The sequence below is a fragment of the Sorex araneus genome, chromosome 1 (genome assembly GCF_027595985.1).
Source record: "Sorex araneus isolate mSorAra2 chromosome 1, mSorAra2.pri, whole genome shotgun sequence".
Taxonomy (NCBI): domain Eukaryota; kingdom Metazoa; phylum Chordata; class Mammalia; order Eulipotyphla; family Soricidae; genus Sorex; species Sorex araneus.
The window spans coordinates 166,800,406-166,827,983 of record NC_073302.1 but is presented as its reverse complement, the minus strand read 5'-3'; the positions used below and the strand labels follow the sequence as shown (position 1 = coordinate 166,827,983).

Genomic DNA, 27,578 nt, shown 5'->3' with positions numbered 1-27,578 from the left:
CCTATAGGTTGGCAGACAGTTTAGGCCTGGTGTCCGCCGAGCTGCCTGGGTTCAGAAGCCATGAGGGACTCTCCAGCAACGCTTAGAGATGCTGGGGGGAGCACTGGTGCCCAGGTTTGAACCACTGCACTAATCTCCCTGAACTCACAACAAAACACTTAAATGAACTGATATGCTTGGGATCCTAGCAATTCTGACCTGTTTAGCCCAATGATTAGACGTTAAGGATTTGAGGCCAGAGAGATAATGCAGTGGGAAAGGAATTTGACCTGCACGTGGCTGACCTGGGTTCCACATACGGTCCCCTGAGCCCCTCTAGGAGATGCCCCCGAGCAGAAAGCCAAGAGTAAGCCCTGAGCACAGCCAGGTGTAGCGTCAAAATCCATAAAAGTTAAGGATTAATTTTTGTTGTATGAGCTATGCACATGGATAGGTAATAACAGATTCTCACTTAATGTAGCTAAGATGTAAGGTAGAAGCATTAAAAAGTCAATATTTTTCTTATGTCTTCGATCTTCTTTGACTAACAGTACCAAGTTAAAATAATCTAATCTTTTACATATTGTTTTGAAAATACATCCTAGATTTAAAATGACTTTAGCAGATAGTATTTTTTTTATATGTAAAAATAAAGTTTGGTGAAGTAACTACCTTTGGTCAGGAAGTAACTCATTTGCAATAATCTACCTAGATTTCAGGCGTTATTGAAATTTTCCCTTGTGGTCACATCACAACCATGAAAAATGTGTGGGGCACCACCTGAAATGCATTACACTTATTGTAATTCAATAGTTTTTCTAAACCATTAACCATACAGAAATCTAGTTTACTGAATGTATATCAGCCATTTGCTATTTCCTTAACGCCTGAAGAAGACACAGGAATACACCCATCTCTATTAAGCTGCGTGAAGCACTCCAGGATTTTCTTCAAGCACGAAATATGTCTAAGACAGACTTGATAGCTGGTCTTTTCCCCATATGAATATATTCAAGTAACTGGAGAGTATCTATTTTTAGAAACTGCCTCTTCAACTTTGACAGCATATTATTGACTATGAAAGTCTTAATGGTAATCAAAATGTGCTTCCCTAATTTTTGACCAGTTTATTCTGGTTCTTTAAAAAATAAGTATAATTAAGCTATAAATAGTCCACTCCTTCCCATAGGAGGACTCTTCAGCATTTACAGACAGCCGTCATATATCCCTAAATTATTTCCAGACTAGTTATCTGCAGCTACTTCAGTGTTTGTTACAGGCCTGACGTCTGGGTTCTCCCTGGTTGGTTAATGGTTCCTGTTGCAGTCTGATGCATGAAAGTGGTTACAGGGATCCTAGGCTGCTCATTGTAGATTACAATGTAACTATAACTCTCCATTGCCTTCTTTTTCTTATTAATTTAGTCTAGATCTGGTTTTGGTTTTTGCTTTGCTTTGGAATCACACCAGCAATACTCAGTGCTTAACTCCTGGCTCTGTGCTCAGGGATCACTCCAGGAGGTGCTGAAGGGATCACGGGGATGTTGGAGGTTGAGTCCAGGCAGGTGCAAGCAGTTAGTTCCCTCTTCCCTGGTACTTTCTGGTCCTGTGCTGGTCTGTGCTTCCTGTAGTTCGTATGCTCTAAATCATGGACATATTATATTCCTATTAATTTTCGTGTTAAATTAACATTTTAATTTAACCCTCATCAGATTATATCTTTCACTTTAAATTTCAGTCTACACTATAGTTTCTCTGTTTTGATCCTACCTGTGCTCTCAATTAAAGCAGTTTGCTATTTTAGCTATTCTTCTAGCTTAATATTACCTATCTATGAATAGGTCAGGGGCATAAATAAGATCTCCAAGCACACCAGTGGGGACATAGGTTCAGGAAAATAATGTGAGCATACTGTTACTGTCACATGTCATCTATTTTCATGATGAGTAGGTTCCAGTAACATCTCCATTATGAGACTTGTTGTTACTCTTTCTGGCATATCGAATATGCCACAGGTAGCTTGCCAGGTTCTGCTGTGTGGGCGAGATACTCTCAGTAGCTTGGAGCATACACAAATTGTAATAAAAAGTTTAGTTTAGCTAATTCCTCAAGAATTTTGAAATAAGAATAACACCTGGTATTTCAATTTCAGAATTTTAATTTTAATTTAATAAAAATTGGCAGAGTCTCTTGCCCCCGCGCCTGACTGTCTTCACCGGGGCCCCTCAGAGGGGTTGGTTGAGTTTCCCTCCCCTCCCTGAGAAGAGCCCCCGCAGACCAAGACCTCCGGAACCCAGCCACAGTCATGCTCAAGGCCACTCTCCACACATTGGGACGAGCCTCACACATGAAGGAACCGGCAGAGGAACCCAGGTGTGTGGGACCTGGGGCTGAGATTTCCAAGCCTGCTCGGATCGAGACTGGGACTCTTCCACCCAGATGCCCCATTTTGCAGTAGCTAGGCAGTCATATCCAGAAACTGCCCCTGGCACCATGTAATCCCATCAACAGCCAATATACAAAGACTATAAAACCAAGCATATAGCCTAGTTCTCCCTCTTGGAGAACCTGGCAAGCTACCAAGAGTTTCCTGCCCACATGGGAGAGCCTGGAAAACTCCCTGTGGCATATTCATATGCCAAAAGCAGTAACAATGATGGGTCTCATTCCCCTAACCCTGAAAGAGCCTCCAATGCAGCACCGTTGGGAAGGATGAGTAAACATACGCTTCTAAAATCTCAGGGCTAGGATTAATGGATATATTACTGAGACCACTCAAAAAAATTGATGATCAAAGGGATGATGATGATGATGATAAAATTAATTTCAAAATCAATTTTTTAATTGTTTGTGAATTAGATATATTGTTGCTTAATTGTTGGAGAATAACATAATATTTTCTTTTCCTTTTGGCTTCTGGGCCACATAGGGCAGTGATCAAGGCTTATTCCTTCTGATAGTGCTCAAAGACCCAGGTGCTGCCAGGAGTCAAAACTGTGTTGGCAGTGTACAAGGCAAAAACCTTATTCCTGTACTGTGTGTCTGACCCCTCAAGTAGCAGAAATTTACCATGATCAATTCTGAAGAGTTATTACATAATAATTCTATGAAGTAGGAATTAGTCTAGATCTGGTTTTGGTTTTTGCTTTACTTAGTTTCTGTGATTCTATGAAGTAGGAATTATTATCCCCAGATCACAATTTAGAATCAAACTTTGGGAGAGTCAATAACTGATGAAAGTTAAGGAAAGATTAAAGTTTCAAAGACTCTAAAATGGTCATGGCAGAATTCAAAGTCAGAATCAGGTGTCTAATTGTTTGAACGATTTAGATTAACTGAATAATTCAGTTCTCCTCTCCTTCATCCCTTACTGAAGTTTACTATCATTACAGCACCTTGGAAAATATCTGTTTTATGAGACTGTGCAGTATTCTCAGTATCATTTCTCTTGTTCAATCTTATTACACAGTGGAAATACGTCTTATTCAGCAATTCAAAAGAAAATTCAAGTGCCAGAATATAGTTCTTGATATAAAACACTTCCCATGCAAACTACGAAACGATTTTCATCACATAGAAGTCTTAACAATGTGATTGTGGAGAAAGTATTATCTACAGGATCATTTTAGTTAAGTCATTTAATTAGTAACATTAGTACTACTGAAATAGTTCCAATTCCTTCATGGGAATCTTTATCAAGAGAATGAGCATATGATAAAGAGACACTGGGATATTGGTCAGAAGAGCTTACATTTCTCCCTAAAATTTCTAGTTCCTCAGAGGAGTATGATAAGATACCTCTGGTCTTGCTTCTTTTTCTGCAGACAGCCTCTCCCAAAGCAATGCCTCCACACTCCAATTCTAAGTCAATACTTTCCTAAAGCATTTTGTAACAGCATAAGGATTCCTTCAGTTCTGTATATTCCACTTCTCTTCACACTCCCACAGCAAGTATTTCATGTTCAGCCCCTCTCAAAATATATCATCTTTGTCCCAATTTCCAGTCATTATTTTTTTAAAAAATTTTATTTTATAAAGTAAATCACAATATTTGATTACATTTAATATTCAAACACCAATCCCACCACCATTACACCTTCCCACCACCATATTTCGGATGTTTCCATCCCGAACCCCAATTCCTGCCCCAATGCTGAACCAAAATAATATATTTTGTATTGTTTATTATGAAAAATCACTAAAAAGGCTACAAAAATTTTTTTTTAGAGGAAAGAGAGTGAAGATTGTTGTATTTCACCCAGGGGCCATTAAGCCCTACTATAAGACAACAACTAATATGTTGTTTTAATTTGAGCCTTATGTGCTTAAGTGTATATATATATACATATATATTTAAGTATATATATCTTAAGTATATAGAGGAAAAAAAAAGAATTTCCCTCTAAGATTGGTTGCCTCCTACTTTGAACCCCATCAAATGTGGTGCGTGGTACTCTTTGGAATATGGGTAGGGTGTGTGGTATGAAGTGTCTCAAGGCCGAAAATGCAGTTACGTAGTCCAGGAATAGGTTCACTCGTGGGTGAGGTTCGGCCCAAGCATGTGAAGAGCAGCTTGTGAGCAAGGCAGCGATTGAGTTCTGGAAGTTTTCGGCTGCCAAGGCTGGGTCTGTTGGGGCAGGGAGGGATCGCACCCGCCCCCTTCCAGGGCACCCTGAATGAAACAGCCTGGTGTGGGGTCTGATTATGACAGGCATGATTATGTCAAGGGTCATGTTATGCTCCCTTCTGGGAGAGAAGGATATGTGACTCTGAATCGTGGGCAATGAAGAGATAATCTGGCGCCAGCCATTGGTGGCTTATGGGTGTGACTGCTGAGTTGCTGGAAACAGGGGGATTCGGGCAAAGGATCCCAGTTCCCAGTTCCATTGAACCCAGAGTTATCAGTCACAAAGTCCCGAATACGTGGGTTTTCTTTCCAGTCATTGTTATTTAAGTTTAAGACACCACCACTCACCCAGATACTCATACCAAAAGCTTAGGAAAGATTCTTGGTTGTTTCTTTTGCATTATTCATAATTTACTTGTTTGCTTTTGGTCTGTTTGGGGTTTGGATCACATCCAACATTGCTCAGGCTTACCTCTGGCTCTATGCTCAGGGATAACCATAGGTGCTGCTGGGGACTACAGGGCATTGGGTGCAAGCAAGGCAAGCACTTTAACCTCTGAGTTACCTGTCCAACCTATGTCATTCATAAATTTTATTTATAAAAATAGTTTTAAACGAATTCAAAAGCTCCCCCATTTCCTTGTGCTTCTACTGCTCTCTCCTTACTTCATATCACCATGTTCTCTTCCTGGGACACAGCCAGAGCTATTTAATTGGTTCACTTATCAAATTTTCCCTGTACCCAAATGACTACAAATAGGGAAAGCTTTGTAAAAATCAAAATCCTACCATACCACTCCCTTTCTTAAAATAATATTATGACTTCCTCTAGGAGGGGAAAGTTCAAGTTTCTCATTGTCCCTTTCAGAGTCCACGTCATAAGTTACTACCACTCTCTTATTTCCAACCATACTAGATTGTTGGCCATTTCCTCAAACACTCTAGACTTCCTAATGTTGTACGGGTTTTAAGATTTCCCCTGCATGGTTCTTTTATAATTATAGTGAACGATACATAAAATTATTCACATTCCAGTACCCAAAGTATCAGATATGAAGATCACTGCCCCCTATATCCACTGGAAAATTTGAAGCAAGGCAGGATGCAGCACCAACCTGGATAAGCATCCAGCTGAACTGGCAAAGATACAGGTAATGTGTCACAGCAGCCATAGCAGAGCAGCTCCCATTTGTGAGCTGGGGACTTGCATATGCAGATGCCAGAAACACAACCTGCAAAAAATGCAAATTTTATTGTTCAATCATGCTAAAATAAAGCATATTAAAAAAACAGAATGTTTTCTAACTGAATCTTATTAACTTCTGACAAAGAAAAAGAATTTGATTTGTTCCACAAAACTGGTACAGTCACATCGTTCTAGAAACAACAATGCATGTTTTTATATTTCTAGGAAATGATGAGAATATGAAATTGTGCAACATATTTAGACTGTGTTGCTTCAGTCTTTCCAGAGTAAATTCCCAGAGTAAATCTTATTATTACCTCAGTTGGTCAGAAATTCCATGAAATATATTAATGTTAGCTAAGTAGAAAGGAGAAAATTGAATAGAAAAATCACTTCTCATTGAAGTTACAAAGAGAAAGATAAGAAAAAGTTGACTTTGACATGCCCTGTATCTTCTTGCTGGAAAGTAAAACACAGATAAAAAACAAATTAATAAAAATTTCAAACATATCATTACTTGAATCCTTGAGATTCTTTTTCAACTGCTCTCAAACCATTTTTTAAAAGTAGCCTTCACTTGACCATACTATTTAATAACCTTTACTTCTCTCTTTCACTTACCAGCCTACTGGTAAGTGAAGGAGATACCCTTTAAAAAATATACTTCCCAGGTAGTTTATATTTAGCTTATTTATCATGCTACTTGCTAAATTATTGTTAATCCAATGCACAAGATTAATTTCTATTAAGACAGGATCAGTTTTTCTCAGTGTGTAACACACGGAAGGTATTCAGTAAATAATGCTTGAATAAATGTATGAATTAGTTAAACATGCTGGCTTTTTCTTGCATCATTTTGCATTTTCTCAAATATATAACTACTGCATCAAAGTCTGTATGAAAAAATATCAGTAATGTGAAAATTTGGAGCAATAGTGAACTGTAACCTATCAAGAAAAAACTCCTTGCTCCTTAGGACAGAGATAAATATTATGTCTGAATCTTTTGTAATATCATCACTGTATCCAAAATACACAAATATTTAAAAAATTAGTGCTGGAAATAAAGTAGTTGATTTCGAAAAGACTGTGGAGAAAAAGGGAAAAAAAGTTTTTACAAGAATACTTGTGACTTATGCCTCAAAATCCATCAACTTCTAAACAGAAAACATAAATCCGAAACTGTTTTAATCTTTTTTAAAAAAGAATCACATGCTCACCATCAAATCACACCAATATATTACAGAGTACATTTTATATTTTCAAATGTTCTGATTTCAGATGTTTTAATGAACAGGTTTCTATTTTCAAATGAAATATGCCCCTCATTAGACTCACTGTCCCAAAGATGTCCATCAAGTCTTAAAATTTCTGACCTAAAGCTTTTCTTTTCTAGAATAGCATTTGTGGTGACTTTTTCAGGACTTTATTTTGCTTTTTATATGGCCACACTCAGTGGTATCCAGGGCTTGTTCCTGGCTCTCTGTGTGGGGATCACTTATGGAATCGCCTAGAGAACTCAGGAGGTGCTCTTAAATTCCCACAAATATTCAGTGAACACTCAAAAATACTAGCATTGAGACTGAGCATCATGCATCCAAGTTGGCTTTAGAAGATCTAGGCAGAAGAGGAAAGACTTTAAAGATGGGAGGGTGTCTGCTTTGTACACAGTAAAACTGGGTTAGACCACCAGCCCTACACATGATGTCCTTTGCTATTAGTTGTGGACTTGTCTAGCATTTTTGTGCTACCCATTTGCCTTGGCTGTGAGTATATGGTCTTTTTGTTATGCGTGCCATACTAGCACTGAAATAACAAAGTTTATGTTCATGAGAAGCACTGGTTGATGGTTTACTTTTCTTTTTTGCAATGTCAGTGGCATTGCCAATAATCATAGTATCACAAATTTAATGACATTTCCTGATACCATTCAATGAGATATACGTACTTTTGTTGAACTTTTACCAGCATGTCTGTACAATTTTTAAAAATTATTTGATGAAACAATTAAAACATTTATCAGATATAAAGTTCTGATAAAATATTAAACATAAAAGACTTATTAACATCTTGCTTAAAATCACAACCATGTCTCCTGCTTTCACAGATTTATTCATTTTCCCCCACTTTGACTAGACATGTTATTCCCAAACTGGGTGATCCAGGGAGTAGCAACCTTGAGTGCAATCTGGAGACACTTTCTGTATGTTCACTTCAAAATGGTAATTTTCGGGGCTGGAGAGATAGAAAAGCAGTTAGGGCAGCTGCCTTGCATGTGGCCAACCCCAGTTTGATCTCGGCCACCTGATAAGATCCCTGGCGCCTTGCCAAGAGTGACTCCTGAGCATTCAGAGCCATGTGGAAGACCTAAACACCCAAGGCATGGACCAAAACAATAAACACAAAATAAAAAGAAGCAATTTTCCAGCGAGACACGGGCTATTTTTTTTCTATAAAGGGGATGATAAGAGTAGACAAGTTTGGGGACCTCTGGAACAGATAATGTTAAATATTCTTGGATAACTTATGGTCTTCTGTCAAGGAGTGCAACAACTAAAATACTCTCAGGATTTCCTTTCCTTTCCCTTTCATTCCCTTTCTCTCTTCCTTTTGCCTGTGTCAAACAAATTCCAATTTTGCATATTTTATACTTCGGCTATTATACAGGAGAGCATCGAGTCAAAGAGAAAGACACTATAATGATAAATGAATTTGCTCCAGGGCAGGGTAGGTAAGTCAAAGGGCTGAAGGCATGCCGACAGGCACTGAGTGGCCTCTGGAGCACCTTGGATAGAGTCCTGGTGGCCTCCAGCATCAAAGGCAACCTATACCCCCCAACCAAAAAAACTTAATGTTTCAAAATGTTTGAGGTGTGTCAGGGAGTTGTTGAATGCAATCAAGAGTCTTTGGCAACTATTAAATGTGTCAGAAACTGGTCTGGACAGGTTTTTATAATCATTACTTTTTTTTTGTAGTTGTCATAGTGAAAATACAGTACAGAAGTCAATCAACATATTTACAGTCTTCAAGTGGCACGTTCTGTACTTGTCCTGATTTTTAGGGTATCCTTGCTCCTGACCCTATAAGTAACACTGGGCATGAGTCTACTCTTGCTACATGTTACTGTCAGAACAGTAAGCATCTTGTTTTCTTACTACAGCTAATAATTAAGATATACAAACACATACAGTTAAATAATCAGCTGTTGTTACTCAGAATCAAAGGCAAGATAAAACTGGGAGTCTTTGCTTAAGATTGCATGTATATGTAGTCAAATTAAGTTACTAGATTTAAAATAATTAAACCCATAAAATTTCAATTACCAAACAAACCTCATGACTTATCAAAATGTATCTGTACACATCTTATCTATGGTAAAGGATATTTATTGGGATATTTGCAATCCATAGTGGGGAGGGGGAAGATATTTTAGAAGACGATTCTGTAAAAGACAATTACTGAGTTTATCACAAAAATATCTTAGCCACTTCAAAAGTTTTTGCTCTTGTTTTTCTCTTCTTTACAAAGTAATTTTCTCTCTTAGAAACATCTTTATGAGTCATTCATTAATACCAAGGCTAGTCTTTTCTATCTGGGATACAGTCAAAGAGTACTGATTTATTTTTAACAGCAAGCTATAATATTACTAACAATTACCATTTAATGAATGGTTATTATGTGCCAGGTACTGTACTAAAAATGCCTTGCAGATATTATTTCATCTTATCCCTAAATAACCCAAACTATTGTGATTATTGCCTCAATTCTGTAGTGCAGGAGCCCAAGGTTGAAGAAAAGTAAACAAAACAAAACAAAAAGCTGAAAAAGAAGTCTTGTTATATAGATGGGGATTTACATATACACATATTTCTAGTATGTTCCGTTATCCTTTAAATAAGTTAGTTTAACGGTTACTTACTTTTGCTTAAATATGAGAAGTAATTTTTCTGAACTGAGAGATAATACAGCAGATAGGGCGGTTTGGTGCACAGCCAACCTAGGTTCAATCCCTGGCACGCCATATGGTACCCTGAGCCCTGCCAGGAGTGATCTCTGAGCACAGATCCAGAGGTAAGCCCTGAGCACCACTGAGGGTGACCCAGGAGCCAAAAAACAAGTAATTTTCTCATAGGGTTGAAATTATGGAAGGTAGGAAGGAAGATGGAACAGAGGAGAGTTCAAATGACTGGTGGAAGAATACTGTACATAAAATTGCACCTATAAAACATACAAAACATGTAAACTAATGATTATTTTAAATGTGAATAATTTTAATTAAAATTGACAATTATTTGATCAGTACATTGGCATCATTACCTTTAAGGACATAATATTATCTATATTTTTAAGAAATAAATTAAATATCCTATAACCATTACCATATTCTTTATCTAACATTATTGTTAGTATCATTTTCCCTTTTAGAATTCTGCAAGAAATTATAATAATTACTGTAAGGGAGGTCATTAGATTCATTAGAAGCAAAACATATGCATCGGTTAGGTTAAGTGGAACAACAGTTCATCTGGAAAATATTCTCTACTGGGACCTCTGAAAGAAACTTGGTATCTAATGTTCAGAGTGGGGTTTACCTGAAGTATTCTAAAGTAGTTCATTATCAAGTTAGTAGGCCTTAAGAATGAAATAATTTAATTAGTCACTTGCCCAGAAGGAACTTGGGAAATATAGTATAATATGAAGAATCTGTTTTATCAGAGATAAAAAGCTGTGATGAACATTTAAAAAAAACATTTTATTACAATTCAAAGAGCAAGTGCATGCACCTAAGTATCTTCTACACAGCTATTGTACCATGTATCTACTGAGGTGCTCTGTGTATCAAAATCAAAGCTCATAACATGATCAAATGAGAGAAAGAACCAATATTGCAGAATTTAGGTCATTCCCACTTTGTAAAATTGTTGGAAGAAACTCAAGGGACAAATGCAAATTTTATCTCAGTTCAGATATACTTTGCGAATAAATTTTATTATTTAACTAAGAGGTCTGGAGGGAGACCAGTGGAAAATGATGGAGGAACCTTGAAACACTGGTGGAGGGACTCACTTGGTAGTCTGTAACTGCTCTTTTGTTATAGGTTCACTCTCCATAAATTCAAGGATTTGTATCTGGGTCCTCAATTCAATTCCATTGGTATCAGTTCAGATTGCTATAGATTGATACCACAATGGGTGAGAGGGCACACCCAGTTGTGCACAGGGATTACTCCTGGCTCTGAGCTGAGGGGTCATTCTTGATGAGGTTCAGGGGACTATATGGGGTGCCAGAAATTAAGCCCAGGTAAACGATGTGCAAGTTACACCCTACCTGCTGTTTTGTATTTCAACCCCTGTGGCACAATTTAAAGTCATGAAATACAGTACTTCTCAAATGCAGTTTTCTCTGTGAGTAGCTTTGGGTACTCAGATAATTGTATGATTTTATATAAATTTTATCAAGTTTTTTTTTAAGTCCTTGAAAATGTCACTGGAACACTGATGGGAATTTCATTCAGTATGTAGTTTGTATAGAATGATCATTTTGATAATGTTACTTCTTCAAGTCCCATCCATGAAAGTTGGGTATTTTTCAACTCTCTGGTATCCTTTTTCATTTCTTCCTACAGTATCTTAGTATTTTCAATATGACAGTTGTGCACATCCTTTGTAAACGTTGATTCAAGGGTTCTTGAAGTTTTACAATATGATGGTAGTATTTTTTATTGCTTTTTTTTCCTAGTTCATTGTTTGCATACAGAAGTGCACTGTCTGCACTGTAGCACTATCGTCCTGCTGTTCATCGATTTGCTCGAGCAGGCACCAGTAACATCTCCATTGTGAGACTTGTTACTGTTTTTGGCATATTGAATATGCCACGGGTAGCTTGCCAGGCTCTGCTGTCTGTGCGAGCGGGATACTCTCAGAGCTTGCCAGGCTCTCAGAGAGGGACGGAGGAATCGAACCCAGGTCAGCTGCATGCAAGACAAACACCCTACCCACTGTGCTATCTCTCCAGTACACAAAGAAGTGCAAAAGACAAGAATAAAATGTATTGATTTTACAACTTGCTACCATTATTTCTTGTTACCATTATCAACTTCTTCATGGTTTCTCAGTTCAGATTTTGTACTTCCTCTTGATTAAGACTTGGATTGTTACAGAATTCTAGGAATGCAGCCACTTTTAGGCTTTCCCTCTTAAAGGTATAAAATTATTCACAAAAACCTCTTATGATCATTTATATTACAAGAAAGGCAACTGTTGTGATTTTCCTCCTTATGCTGATACTTTTATCTAATTTACTTGGGTCTCCTCTCTTTCTTTTTGTCCTGAGTGTAGCTAATCTGTTTTGATCTTTCTTATTTTTTGAAAATCCAGCTTCAAGTTTCATTTACTAACTGTATCCTTTTCTTAATTTCTTATCATTAATTTCTGCTATAATTTTCACTGTTCCTTCTTTCTAACGTTGGGATTCATTTGTTGTTCTTTTTCTAGTTTCTAAGACATGTAGTTACATTACTCATTTGAGCTTTTTTTTACTTTTCTGATAAAAGCCCGCATAGCCTTCCTCCTTAGTAATGCTTTTGGCTGTGTCCCATAGATTCTGATAGTTTGTGTCTCAATTTGTGTTCACTTTAAGTTATATTTTTATTTCTTCTTTAGATTCCTCTTTGACCCAGATTTCTCTTTGTTAAATTACTGTCATTTAACAATATGTTGTTTAGCTTCTTAAAATTGTTTTGGAATTTTTCCCAACATTCTCTTATGGTTAGCTTCTATCTTCATTAAACGGTGATTTGGACGGGTACTTAATGTAATTTCTATTTCTGTAAACCAATAGAAATTACATTACAATTATGACCCAGCATGTGTTTCAGCCTAAAGGATGTTGTGCTCTGGAAAAGAATGTGTATTCATATTTATGAAGGATTCTGTACATGTTTATTAATCTTAATCCTTCCAATTTCTCATTTAGGACCCTTATTTTTTTTTTTTTGGTGATGTTCTTTCTGGTTAATCTGTCCAATAAAAACTGAGTAGGGCTCTCGGCCGTAGAGCCATCTCCTCGGTGGCCTCCGCACCATGAGAGCTAAGTGGAGGAAGAAGCGAATGCGCAGGCTGAAGCGCAAAAGAAGAAACATGAGGCAGAGGTCAAGTGCGATCTTGTGCACCGTGGAGGCCGCAGAAGCAGACGCGAAGAAAGGCTGAGGCCGGGGACATTGGGTAGAACCTCCTAACACCGAGCTCTCTCGAATTCATCTCGCTGCATCTGGAACACCTGATCACCTCGGCCACCGCTGAGAGGCCCTCCATTTTAGTCCCCTTGCGGCCCTTTGCCCCAGACCTAACATCCTGGACTGATTCTGTTCTTGCCTGGCCGAATGTAATCCGTGTGCACAATAAATCATCCATTCTGTCTTGGCTGAAGGTAAACAAAACAAACAAACAAACAAAAACAAAAACAAACAAACAAAAAAAACAGAGTAGGGTGCTATTGTGTATCTCCTCAATTCTAAACGCAGTTCCTTTAAAGAAATCTTTTATTTGGAAGCTATATGTTGATAAGAGTTATTCTGATCTGTTGATTCCTTAATCAGTATTTAATGGCCATTCCTATCTCTTCACAGGTAAAAACTGTGTGTGCTAGAGTGATTAATTTGCAAGCCAAAGAATACCAATGACTGACAATCAGCACCCCCAAGTAGGAAAACACAAAGAAGGATTCTTTCTTAGAGCCTTTATGAGAGGATGCCCATTTTGACATCTTGATATGAGACATATATATTTCAGAATTATGAAAGAAAAATTCCTGATGTTTTAAGCTATGAGTACATAGAAACTTGATTCAGTAACTCTAGAAAATGGATACACTTTAGATATGAAAGTTATGGGAGACTTCTCTAAGGAAAAGATACTTAAGCTATAACCTTTATAGCAGGGGGGGGCAGTTATGTTTTCACCATACCCCACATTGCTTAGTGCTCCTGTTTCTGCACTTGGGGGTCATTCCTATCAATGCATAGGGGATCATGTGGTACCAGAATCAAAAGAAATTGACTGCAAGGCAGTGCCTTATCCCATAAACCATCTCCGCAATGCAACATCTTAAGGATAAAGAAGTGAAAGTTGGGTAAATATGAAAATGAACACAACAGGCGCCATGTATCATGATGAGGAAAAAGACAGTCATGGTCAAGATGTTGTGTGACTTCTATAAGGTCACAAGGCCACGAGTAGTAAAATCGTAACTTGGTTCCAAGCCTTCTGATTCAAAGATTAGGAATTGAACTAGATCTCAAAACTCTTCCAATGAACCAAGCAACTGATGCACACAGCTACCTCTCGTTATTACAATTTTCTTTGAAATTACATGTGAAGCACAGCTTAAAGCAGGCATTGCAGATGCTGCTTAAAAAGAATATTTTTATAAGAAATAGCAAAAACCCACATTGAAGATCTACCTTACAATCTTCCCTCCTCATCAAATTACTTGAAAGAAACACATGTCAGGGCCAACTCATTCTGTTGAAAGGCTTTGCTGACTATTTGTTCGAATATCTCGCTTTGTTCCTAGTGGGAGAAAGGGCAGAGGAAGACCTCTAGTGAGGGTTGCAGGTCTCTCATATTCAAAACTATTGTGGAAAATCACTGTGATGAATTTTCTGAAATGCTTACCACATCTCTGGACTAACTTAAAAACTGGTTCACACTTTTCTACACAAATGAGGGTTGTAGTGTCAAGCAGAAACCAGCCTCCACAAAGTGTTTATTTTATCAGCTTAGTGCTTTAAATATCCAGACCAAGTGGAATGGTTGGAGGGCTCGCTCAGGATGGTAGACACATGCTGAAAGTAGACTATGGACCAGAAATGATGACCTTTTAGTACCTGTATTGCAAACCATAACACCCAAAAGGAGACAGAGTAAGAGGGAATGTGCCTGCCACAGAGGCAGGGCGTGGGAAGGGTTGGAGTGGGGGAAGGATACTGGGAACATTGGTAATGGAGAATGCACACTGGTAGAGGAATGAGTACTTGAACATTGTATGACTGAAACATAATTACAAAAGTTCATAAGTCTGTAACTGTATCTCACAGTGATTTATTTAAAAAAGTGAAAAAAAAGAAACAAATGGATCCAGGGGATCTTTTAGGCCACAAAGCAAATGAAGAGAAAACTTTTACTCTTCTCCCATCACTTTTGTGTGTATGTACTTCTACAGGCTTTACATTTCAACTTCCCTTCTGTGATACACAATAGCATAAGTACTTAAAAAGTTTACTGTATGAGCTGAACATATATTAAACTTTTAAGGACCTGAAAAAAATTTGACTGCAGTTAACGCGCTCGAAAAAAAAATCCAGGCCTAAGACTTTTCAGTTCAGATATCCAATTTATCTTCAAATGTAAGAAATCCCTGCCACTGGAAATAAGTAATAAGTTAGGTCAGTACTTTAAGATTTTTCACTCTGACCCATTTTTGCCTGAGAAATACAACACAAGAAAAGATAGCCCCAAACACCATGGACTCATTATGTGGTTGATTTAAGTTAATTTTTGGTCATTACATTCAGACACCTTTTACTGATGTCAAATTTTGGGGAACATAACCCACAGATGAAAAATCTGGGTATTAAACAATGGCTTCCACTATTAAAGGGCATATATTTACAATTACCATTGCTCCATCCAGTTCTGAGAGCCTCAATTAAATCTTGTCTGGTCTGCAGTAAGCGGACTGTGGCTCCATATCTCTAAGAACTGAATGTATAATCTTCAAACTGCCCCGATTATATCACCACACTCAAACCCCTCACTAGTCTCAAATTCACAATCTACTATTTAGTTTGAGACATTACTCAATCTTCTGTAAATATTGATAATCATCACCCCTTCACATCTCTCATTTAGTCAACTCTATTCCTCTTCCAGAGAACAAGTCAATTTATAGACCTGTCTCCAAATATACCTGGAACATTATTTTTCCAGATACCAATTCCTATTGTATCCATGAATTAGAGTTTTCTTGACTGAATACTGCCTGGCATTGTTAGCTAATTATCTGGCATATCTGTTTAGTCTGCGATTAGGATCATTGTAAACTTCTTTGCTTAGTACTTCTGCCTACAATACAATGACTAGTCTTCATAAAAGGTTTGGCAAACAAATGGTGTCAATGAGTCATCAGCAAAGAAAAATCATCTAGTTAATAAGTATAATCATTTACTTTGGGGTTATTAGCTAGGACTTTTGCTTGATCCTCTTCTATCTGGACAATTTCCTATCCATTGAGTATCTACCAAAGAATGAGGAGAATAAATAACTGTATGATTTTCTTGGGATTGCCTCTAACATGGGTTTCAGAAGGAAGATAAAACTAATGGCTAATATAAGTCTATTAGATTACCTAGGCTATTGGTGATAATAATTGCCAGAAAAAGCTTTAAATAAATTGTATCATCATATTTTTCAAATTTTGAATTTATCCTGGTTGGATTCTTCAAATGGAAAGTAAGGTGCAACATTTATTTAGCTATGGGTTTCCTATGTTATGAATCTAAATTTAAATTAACCCCATTCTGCATAGGAGTTTAGCCTTAAACTGCAAAATCTTTAAATTCCTAGGATGTCTATAGATAAGTATCTGTGTCAGAAAATTCTCTTAAATTCATCTCCAAAATCTGTGTTTTCAGGTTGGCAGTGATTCCTAGAGCAAAAACCACAGAAGAATGGTTTTCAATGATTTTATGAGGTTACGTACTAAAAATAAAACAAAGTTAATGAGAAAGAATTGATATAAGAAAGATGTTTGAGACATACCAAAAAACACCTATTCACCCTATTGTCTATTTAAGCTCACTCATTCCTAAAGTTTTTAATTTATTCTTCACTCTCAGTTTTTTGTTGTTGTTTGTTCGTTTGTTTTGGGGTCACACCCGGCGATGCCCAAGGGTCAGTCCTGGCTCTGCACTCAGAAATTACTCCTGGTAGTGTTCGGGGAACATGTTATATTGGATGCTGGGGATTGAACCTGCAAGGGAAACATCATATCCACTATAATATCTCTTTGAGCTCTCTCTTTCAATTATTAAAATGGCTATTTGTATTGTGTTTTGACAATCTCAACCAGTTGTTATCAAACAATTTTGTTTCCTTTACTCAAGAAAGTGTCTTGTGACTTTAACCGTCATAGAGGATTTTCTGCCTCTGTTAATTTGGAGCAAATGGACATTTCTGATATTCATTCTATAATACTATAATTGGACATCATTTTGAGGTAAATTTTTGTTTTCTTTGATAGTGGTAGTTGCTAGGAATATTTAAAATTGTTTTACTAGCACTACCTTTAGTAAAATTTTTAGAAGCAGGTTTAAGTTCTATTTTTTAATTTTCTTTAAGAACTCTTTAAAATTAAGGATGCTACTCTTCATTTTCTACTCTTTGCAAGGTGGAAGTAGATACAAACATAGTGGGAGAGGGGGAGCATAAAGCTCTTGGGCTAAAGAAACTATTTCTTTACTTCCTTCAGAGCATACAAAGTTTGCTAGAACATTCTATACATACACAAACATTCAAATGAGAGCTTCTAAGTGGCCTGTACTTTGAAAGGAGGCACTGTCTGCATGTAACCCTCTGAATGTTCCTGCTCTCTCCTGATCCTGCATGTTCGTCGTCTGACACTCTTCCTCTTTGTTCAGGACTCCAGGCTTTGTTCGAGTTTCAACAGAGAATGGCTTTCTGCTTCCATGGAGTTAGTACAGTTAACTCAGAAACTGCAAACCACGGTGAAATAGTAATGATCTATTAGTGACCCAAATATCTAAAAAAATAGTATTAATCAAAAGCAAATATATTGCCTAGCTATTATTAATTTCCATAGAATTTTTATTTCATCTATTCTTGTCCTAGACACCCAACAGTTTTTATCCCTTGGCTAATCATAAAATTCTTCGTAAGTGTTCTGTTGCTGGATACAAAGTTGATCAGAAATATATATATATTATTTACTTTTTGGGTCACAGGGGTTACTCCTGGCTCATGCACTCAGGAATCACTCCTGGCCGTGCTCAGGGGACCATATGGGATGCTGGGAATCGAACCCAGGTCGACCGTGTGCAAGGCAAATGCCCTACCCACTGTGCTATCGCTCCAGCTCCAGATCAGAAATATTTATATGAAAAATTTGAAAAGGTTCTAAAGAATGGTTGAAGAGATAGTGCAGCAGGTAGGGTCTTTGTCTCGCATGCATCCATGCATGCAAGTCCTATCCCTGGCTCCACATATGGTCCCCTGAGCACCACCAGCAGTGGTCCCTCGGCAAAGAGCCAGGAGAAAGCCTTGAGCACAGCTGGGTGTGCCCCAAACCAAGCAAACAAACATATAGGAGTCCAAGAAAAATTCATTCAAATATCTTGACTTCTTCTGTTTTTCCACTGGTCAGAAAGAAGAGTAAATAGGATAGTCATCTAACAGGGAAAATTTGAAAAGCATTGCTGATAAAGTACAATTATTCTGTGTTAAAGTAATTATTTTAAGCACTGAATATGTCTCTTTTTTAACAATCTGTGGGAAAGAGACTATCCTAAAGCAAATTTGTTATCAAAGAAAATATACTTTATTGCCAAAGGGGGAAAAGGTTTGGAACATAGAAATGTTTTATTATGATAAAAAACTAATTTTTAATCATCCCAAATAGCTGCCAACCCATAATAATTGCAGTTTCCCTTGTGGACTAACATGTCAACTTGTCATGAGCCTAAGGTTTGAATTTTGGCCTTAGATTTCTTTACTTAGACCTATGGGAGAACATATGTAAATGCACTGGTAAAGGCGGAAGAAGAAAATATTAGTATAATGTGGTGTCTCATCTTAAGTCAAAGTTTTAGAATCACCATATATGCTAACAACACTTATACATTTATTGGGCTCTACCAAATTTAACCAAATGAGAGGGCAGAACTTAACCTAATAGGAGAAGACTTAATGGCCAATCAACTTCTAGCCACACAATGTGTTTTGCATAGGTTATGGCAGTGTCTCTAACAAGGGGATGTGAATGCTCTTAGACAGAGCAAATACTTGTCCTCTTGCACAGGATCATATGATCCATTTCCTTACATTGGTCTTCATTCAGACACTCTAAATATGATGAGCTTTTGACGACCCTTTGAATCTGTGGCTCTGCTTCAGAGACTGAAGTACCCTATGGCTGTACACATCCACAGGCTATATCCTAAAGCCTGATTCCAAGCTCTTGATGTTCCTCTGCTTTTGCTCTGTTTCAGAAGTGATGTCACTATCATCATAGACATAGCGATCCATACAAAATCCCAATCTGTCTGATCCAACACAAACTAAGCGTTGTACTGAAACCTGTGTCTAATTCCTTTCATATACTAGATTCAAAAAAAATGACAATGATCATTTCTCTTTGATTTTTTTTTATTTATTTTATTTTATTTTTTTTGCTTTTTGGGTCACACCTGGCAATGCACAGGGGTCATTCCTGGCTCATGCACTCAGGAATTACCCCTGGCGGTGCTCAGGGGACCATATGGGATGCTGGGATTCGAACCCGGGTCGGCCGCGTGCAAGGCAAACGCCCTACCCGCTGTGCTATCACTCCAGTCCCTCTCTTTGATTTTTAAATAAAACTATACAATGACATAAGTAACATTTCCTCACTATGCAATATTATATACACTAAGTTGCTCCTATATGTTGCAAATGTAAAATACTTATAATCAGGATACATTAGAATCAGATGTACAGTTAAATTCTTAAAATACAGTTGGGGGTAGGTTCTTGGTCTATTTACATCACTTTCAGAAAATAACAGCAATTCCTTTGCTGTTCTGCTAGACATAAGAAATGCTGAAAGCCATTTTTAGGAACAGTTCTTCACAAGAAAACAAGTCAACCATGGCATCTGGAAGGCCTAAGGAAAATAACAATGCCAAGCTGTATGCTTCGTAACCACGTTATTTCTGAACTATGTGAGGTGAGATGTAAAAGTATCTCCAATTTGAATGATAAACCCTGAAATGGAACCAGTGTTGAAGAATAAGGTACATGCTTTCAATTTCACTTAAGTTCTGCAAGGAAAGATAATTGTCTGCTTTCAAGAAGTCACATGGAAATGGCTTAAGTTGGGAGCTTTTATAAGGATTGCATGAGGTTAGAATGAAAAGGGCCTTAGAACCTTGAAATCGGTATTGAAATATTTGATGTCATGGTTATTTTTAAATTAAGTGAAAGAAAAAAACTCTAACCTAACCACAACCCCCCAAAGGAGAGAGAGAGCAAAAGGAATGCCCTGCCACAGAGGCAGGGTGGGGTGAAGGAGACCGGGTGGGGGTGGTGGGAGGGATGCTGGGACCATTGGTGGTAGAAAATGGGCACTGGTGGAGGGGTGGGTACCCGACCATTGTATGACTGAAATGCAAGCATGAAAATTTGTAAGTCTGTAACTTTATCTCATGGTGATTCACTAATAAAAAAAATTCTAACTTTCCATTGGCCAAGTAAATATCTAAATTACCACTAAGTGTTGAATATTTTTCTCTAAATTATTATAATTTCCACATATTCATTCATAGTAATTTATATCCTTATTTGGACCATTTTATTTACAATAACTTTAATCAACCATACCTCTAAAAAAGCAAAAAATTCAAATTACATGGAAAATATTCAGTATGTCTTGAGAATAACCCATGATTCCTGGCCTTCAGATTAGTGTTCCATCTGTTAGGCTCTGGTACTTGAATAATAAACTTAAATTAATCTAATCATCACTGCTCAAAAATTCATTAATCACAGCAGTAAATCAGAACAAAATAAGTAAGTCAATGAAAACTAATATTCTAAAACTGCTTTTAAGTGTCAGTTCTCACACAGCTACCCAATTAATGGGAGAAATTCTAATCTGCCTCCTGTGCCTCATTAAAAACTTGGGTTTCCTTTTGGAAAACAATACGGTCACTCCTCAAAAAATTAGAAATTGAGCTCCCATTTGACCCAGCAATACCACTTCTGGGAATATATCCTGGAGAGGCAAAAAGATATAGTCGAAATGACATCTGCACTGTACGTTCATCGAAGCACTGTTTACAATAGCCAGAATCTGGAAAAAACCCAAGTGCCTGAGAACAGATGACTGGTTAAAGAAACTTTGGTACATCTACACAATGGAATACTAAGCAGCTGGAGCAACTGAATGGAAGACAGTCATAAAGTTCATAAGAATTGTCAGTGATGACCACAGAGGAATGACAGAAGCTGTCCCTGCCTTCTCCCAGATGTATAAGTATCCCCAAGAACCTAAGTGAGATACAGGAAAAAACCAAGGGTGACCCAAAATCAGTGGATTAAGTCTCCACCATTAGCAAAATAGGGACCAGCTCACCTGCAATCCAAAAAGATGGGCACAGAGCAGAGAACTGCAAAGAAATAATAAGGTAGAAAGCATATTTGAAAGTGAAGAAAGGAGATAGGGAGAACCGGAAGTAGACTGAAACTCAAAAGGAAGGCAAGATTTCTATTAGGTTAAATGTGTTTGTGTCTGTTTATGAAACTAAAAATTTCCTTGTGAGTGAATCAGCACCACAAAACCTTTCTCAAATGGACCAAGTATGTTTTGCAAATGGACCAAGTATGTTTTGTGATTTAATCTTTAAAACAAGTTGGGGCATATGTCTCATTATCTATTATTTCCATATTAACGCAGGGAACAGCCTTGACAAAATTAAGGAACTTTCTCCAGTTCATGTGCAACCTCCATCTCTTGCCTAGATAATTGCAAAACTACCTAGACAAGTCTTTCTACTTCCCAGCTCCACACAGGTTCACCTGGAAGTTAGTGATCTGAAGTTAACTGAAATGCCAGATCAGCCCTTTTCCTTTCTGCACAAATCTTACCAATGGTTGTCCTGTATGGGGGAAAATCCTATTAGGTCTTTCACAGTTCTCTGACTTTCTCTGTTACCACTGTATCCAAATTCCAGCCCTAGAATTCTTACTGTTCCTAGAATAAAAATGAGAATTACCCTAATTTTTCTGTTGATCTGGAATCTCTCCAATTTTAATATATCACTTTCTTTCAGCTCTCTGCTCAACTGATACTTGTGAAGAGAAACTTTCCTTGGCCTACCTCTAGAAAATATTGGAGTCCATATTAAATCTCCTTTTACAGCTATTCCCCCCTCCCCTTATTTTCTTTTTGGTGATGGTGGGGTGTGGGCAAGATTCCTCGACAGTGCAGAATGTCCAGGGGTCCTCACCAGCAATTCTCTGCACTTGGGCAGTTGGTTCAGTGAAATGGCACAAAGATGTGATGCTGCCCAGCTCTTCAGGGGTGTTTGGAGGCCACCCTGTGAGGCTGCTCCCAGTGACGTTCAAGGAACCATGTGGTGCATATGCCCCAACTACTTGTCTACTTCTTTTACCCTTATTTATTGCACAAATCTCAACCTATCTAAGTATTTTCCTTCCTTTTCTGATACCTTACCCGTTTCCCACTACAAGTACAATTATATACATATGTATATAGATGTATATATACATATATATATATTTATTTATAAGTACACCACCTTGAAAAGCAGAGCTTGACACACAGAATACACTCAATAAATAAATTAATTGATAGAGTCAGGTCTTTGACATATTTGAAAAAATCATGCTTTTAAAGTGAAATGACTCATTTCACTTTAATGTGCATTTTAAATTTCCGTTGTACTCTCTGATAAAATAAAATTTAGAACTACATTTAAAATGATTGCTGTGTCCAGTACAATTTCTAAAATGCAGACTGTGATTATTTCCAACATCGCTATTAATATTTCTAGTTGAAATTTATATGTATCTGACATGAGGAGTCTGCATATCAGAGTGTTACCACAAAAATGAGTGATTTTCATATCGAGAAAATCTTGAAAATCTTCAGTTATGGGCTAGTTGTTTTCACATGTATGTATGTACACATATATCCTTCTGACTTTGATCAGTATTTGAACCTAAAAGTTCATCCTGACACAAGCACCATTTACATTTTATATGTTTACATTCTACTGTGACTTAATACCTCAGCTGTTTATTACTGTGATATCCTTGGGGATCTATGTTTTTACCTAAGAGAGAAGATCATTATTTTATAGGCATTAGATCTTAATAGACATGAGACTTCCAAATGATTGCATATATTCGTTTGTTTTTAAATTTTTTTATTAAAGTGCCATGATTTACAGAGTTACTCATGCCTGAATTTCAAGAATACAACTTCTCAACATCAATCCCATCACCAGTGTCAACTTCTCTCCACCAATGTCACCAGTTTCCTTCCCATACCTGCCTCCTTGACAGGCACATTTTTATCTTTGGTTGGTTTTTGTTGGTTCTGTGCTTCAGATAAATAGATATACCACACCATTATGCAATCTTTTTCCTTGGATCTCCTCTTTTTACTGGAACACCTCCTCAGCATTTTCTTTTCTTTTCTTTGGGTCGAGGGTGGGGGTGTGGGGAGGACGCACACATTGCAGTGCTCAAAGTTTATTCCTGGCTCTCAGCTCAGGGGTCACTCCTGGTCAGCTCAGGGGACCATGTGGTATGTCAGGGATCTAACCAGGTCAGCCTCATGCAATGCAAACTCCCTACACACTGTACTATTACTCTTGCCATCTCTCTCGGCCACCTCCCCATCCTGGCAGTATGCCAGTATTTTCTAAAAAAATTAATAATAAAAATATTACCTAGAAAAACAGATACTAATCCATATAGTTAGAAACTTAAATTTTTTAAACTTTTAACAATTAAATATCCTGTCTCTACTAGAAAACAGAATCTGAGTGCAAAAATCTTTATCTTAGAAACAAAAACAGAAAAAAATGACTATATACCGAAATAGCTTGTTGGGGAAATGTTTCTGGACACTCTGTGAAAGAGTTTGAAAACAGTGCCTCCTAGCGGTTGGTTACATTTATTCAAAATAAAAGTAATGAGATGGAAAAGTACCTTCTACTGGAAAAAGACATGGGATATTTAGGAAGTCATATTACTAAAGAAAAAAAAAAAACAGTTCACAGCCTTGCAAACTCATTTCCTAAAAAGTCACCACTTCCTTGAATTCTCTCACCTGCTACAATAATTACACGCAAATTTGTCAAGAAGAAAAATAAGCTAAACTGCCCAGCAATGTTTGAGAAATCCATTTTAACAAGTGGAAAATTTATAACAAGTTATATGGGGAAAGAAAACAAAGTGATAAAAAAAATAAAAGCACAGAAAATGAGAGTTCTTCATGGCTCTCCTTGTAACTGAAACTCTGAAACTCTGCTCTTATGGTTCATAACCACTAAATGTTAATTAAATTTTTACTATTTTGGAAGCACAAATATAGATCAGTAACAAAATGTATTGATCAGTGACCAAAGAAGCAGGGTTGGAAAATTATAAAGTATTTTCTATTCAATTATATTTATTTTCAATTAAATTTCAGTTAATTTCAATTGCATGTTTGCTAAATCTTACTGTACTCCATACTTTAATTGAATCATTTACATAAGAACTGGCAAAAAAATACTGATAATATCAAAATAATTTCTTGTTAAAGTTTGTGATTTTAAAATAATAAATTTAAAGTAAAATTGTTTTACTACTGGGAAAGAAAACATTTTCCCTAGTGAATTTTATCAATTTTATCAATTTATTGTCAAAATTGCTATTAGTCTTGTAACCATGCCCGCACGGCAGAGGCTGGCAAGCTACCATGATGTACTGGATATGCCAAAAACAGTAGAAACGACGATCCTCATTTCCCTGATGCTGAAAGAGCCCCCAATATGCCATGGGGCTACACTAGCACACGACAGGAATGAATGGAGACATTACTGGTGCCTACTCGAGCAAATCAATGAATGGGATGACAGTGATACAGTGATACAGTTATAGACTTGTAACCATAGCATTTCCTCATTTTTCATTAAATGGAATCATTTATAAAAGTAAAGGAATCATTTACGAAATCCCAGTTGACTTAATCAATACAAATTATCCTAAAAAATCTTGAAGTTACTATTTAGAAATTTGAACTCATGTAAATTCAGAAATAATTCTCTAGTATTTAAAAAGCAAAAGTTTGGCTAATATCAAAATAAGGCCACTTTTCATTTGGTTAAAAAAATTAAAACTCACACATGTTGATATTTACACAAATGCTTTGCATCAAAGATGTGATTTTTAAAATAGATTTGTAAAACCACTAGACAATAAAGGGTCATGATCATTTAGTTACAAACTTATAAGATTGCATAGTAATGTTCAGGAACATTAAGTCCATATGAAAAAAATTAAGTTGGCATTCTTATCATTTTATCTGTTTGTTCTTCACTCATAGTTTGCTAAAGGGACACCTCTTTCTCTGGCAACATACTCATTTTGTTAGAACAACAATGAAACTAAGCAATAGCATCGGTATTTGTAATGAGATAGTTGTGTTTGGGTGTCTGTAGTTCAGAAAGTCATTTCATTAATATTCATTGTATTGGGCCGATAGTACAAGGATATTTGCCTTGCACACAGCTGACTCCAGTTCAATCTCCAGCATCCCATACGGTCCCCGAAGCACCACCAGGAGTATCGCATGAGCATAGAGCCAGGAGTAACCCCTGAGCATCGATGAAGTGACCAAAACAAACAAACAACAACAAAGACAATGTATCATTTGTTGTTAAAATAGCACTACTGAGGTCTCATATGAATAAGGCCCTGGATCCCAGTCTCAAACATACACACACACACACACACACACACACACACACACACACTCAGATACACACAGAAACACACACACACAATTGCTAGGTAAATATACCTGCTTTTAGGGGCCAGAGCCTATCTCCTCTTTATAGGGTACAGTGGGTAGGGTGTTTATTTGCCTTGCACACAGCCAACCGGGGTTTAATCCTCAGCACACCATGTGGTCCCCTGAGCCTGCCAGGAGTAATTTCTGAGCACAGAACCAGGAATAAACCCTGAGCACTGCTGGGTATGACACCTTAATCAAAAGTTAAAAAGGAAGGAAGAAAAGGAGGGAGAGAGGGAGGAAGTATGGAAGGAAGAAAGAGGGAGAAAGAAAGAAAGAAAAAGAAAGAAAGAAAGAGAAAGAAAGAAAGAAAGAAAGAAAGAAAGAAAGAAAGAAAGAAAGAAGGAAGGAAGGAAGGAAGGAAGGAAGGAAGGAAGGAAGGAAGGAAGGAAGGAAGGAAGGAAGGAAAGAAAGAAAGAAAGAAAGAAAGAAAGAAAGAAAGAAAGAAAGAAAGAAAGAAAGAAAAGAAAGAGTAAGAAAGGAAGAAAGGAAGAAGGGAAGAAAAAAGAATGAAGAGAGAGAAAGAAGAGAAAAAAAGAGAAAGTGAAAAAAGGAAACGAAGAAAGAGAGGAAGTGATGGAGAGATCGAGAAAGGGAGAAAAAAAGAAGGAAGACACCTTTTTATTTGAGAGTAAGTCACAAGTTGATATGTGGTATTCAAAACAGAGAGGAAGATTCAAAAGTATACAAAAGTAATTTAAAGTGTCCATTCTATATTTAAAATACACATTAATTTTAAGCCATGCATGTTGACTTTCTATTTGAATAGACTGATCTTTTGTTGTTTACATCTTTCCTTTAATAATGGAAATTATAATTAACTGATTCCTAATAGTTTGTGGAATAATGATTATATTGCACTAAAAATTATATCAAAATAATCTACTTTAAAAGGCCTTACCTGAATATAGTCATATTGTCACATAGTCCCTTCTCTATCCCCAGTGCCTTCTCCCCCAGCACTTGAGGCTGACTTCCAACTGTGGACTAATTCTCCTGGCCATTGTTTCTACTGTCCTTGGATATTGTTCTTATAAATTGTTTTGTTATATCCCACAAGTGAGTCCAATTATTCTATGTCTATCCCTCTCCATTTCACTCAACATGATATTCTCCATGACCATCTATTTATAAGCAGATTTTATAACTTCATTTTTTTAGCAGCTGCATACTATTCCATTGTGTAGATGTACCATAGTTTCCTTAACCAGTCATCTGTTCTTGGTCACTCAGACTGTTTACAAATTCTGGCTACTGTGAGTAGTGCTGCAATGAACATAGAATTGCAAATAGCATTTCTGCTGTGTGGTTTTGTGCACCCCCCAGTAACACAAGAAAATGGATCCTCATGGATCAGGAAGATTACCATTGTCAAAATGGCAATACTCCCCAAAGCATTATACAGATTCAGGCAGTCCCTATAAGAATATCCATGACATTTTTCAAAGACATAGGTCAAATTCTCCTAAAATTCATATGGAAAAACAATCCCCCATAAATAGCTAAAGCAGTCTTTGGGAAAACGATGGGAAGCATCACCTTTCCCAATTTCAAACTGTACTACAAACTGTATGTGGTAGTAATTAAAACAGCATGGTTACTTGAGTAAAGACAGACCCACAGATCAATGGAACTGCAATCAATGGACCTGATACTCAACAATCAAGAATCGAATATCCTGGCACGGACCCTCAAATATATGATCACTTAATCTTTGATAAAAGTGAAAGAAATGGGACTATATTAAAGTAACAAGCTTCAGCACTTCAAAATAAAGTGAGCAAGATACAAAACAGCCCAAAAATTGGGAAAAATATTTATCCAAAATCCATCTGATAAGGGGTTAATATCCAAGATATATAAGGCACTAATAGAACTTTTCAAGAAAAAAAAAATCCAACCCTATCAAAAAATGAGGAGAAGAA

At 37.0% G+C, this 27,578-nt stretch overlaps 1 protein-coding gene across 1 annotated transcript in view; it reads right to left on the bottom strand.

Annotated features, from left to right (window-relative positions):
• The window catches only part of ADGRV1 (adhesion G protein-coupled receptor V1), a 534,581-nt gene that overhangs the window by 202,141 nt on the left and 304,862 nt on the right, over positions 1-27,578 (bottom strand). Inside the window, exon 84 of the mRNA XM_055138625.1 lies at positions 5,721-5,837. Within this exon, the coding sequence (XP_054994600.1) occupies positions 5,721-5,837 (117 nt within the window). The remainder of the gene's footprint in view (positions 1-5,720; positions 5,838-27,578) is intronic.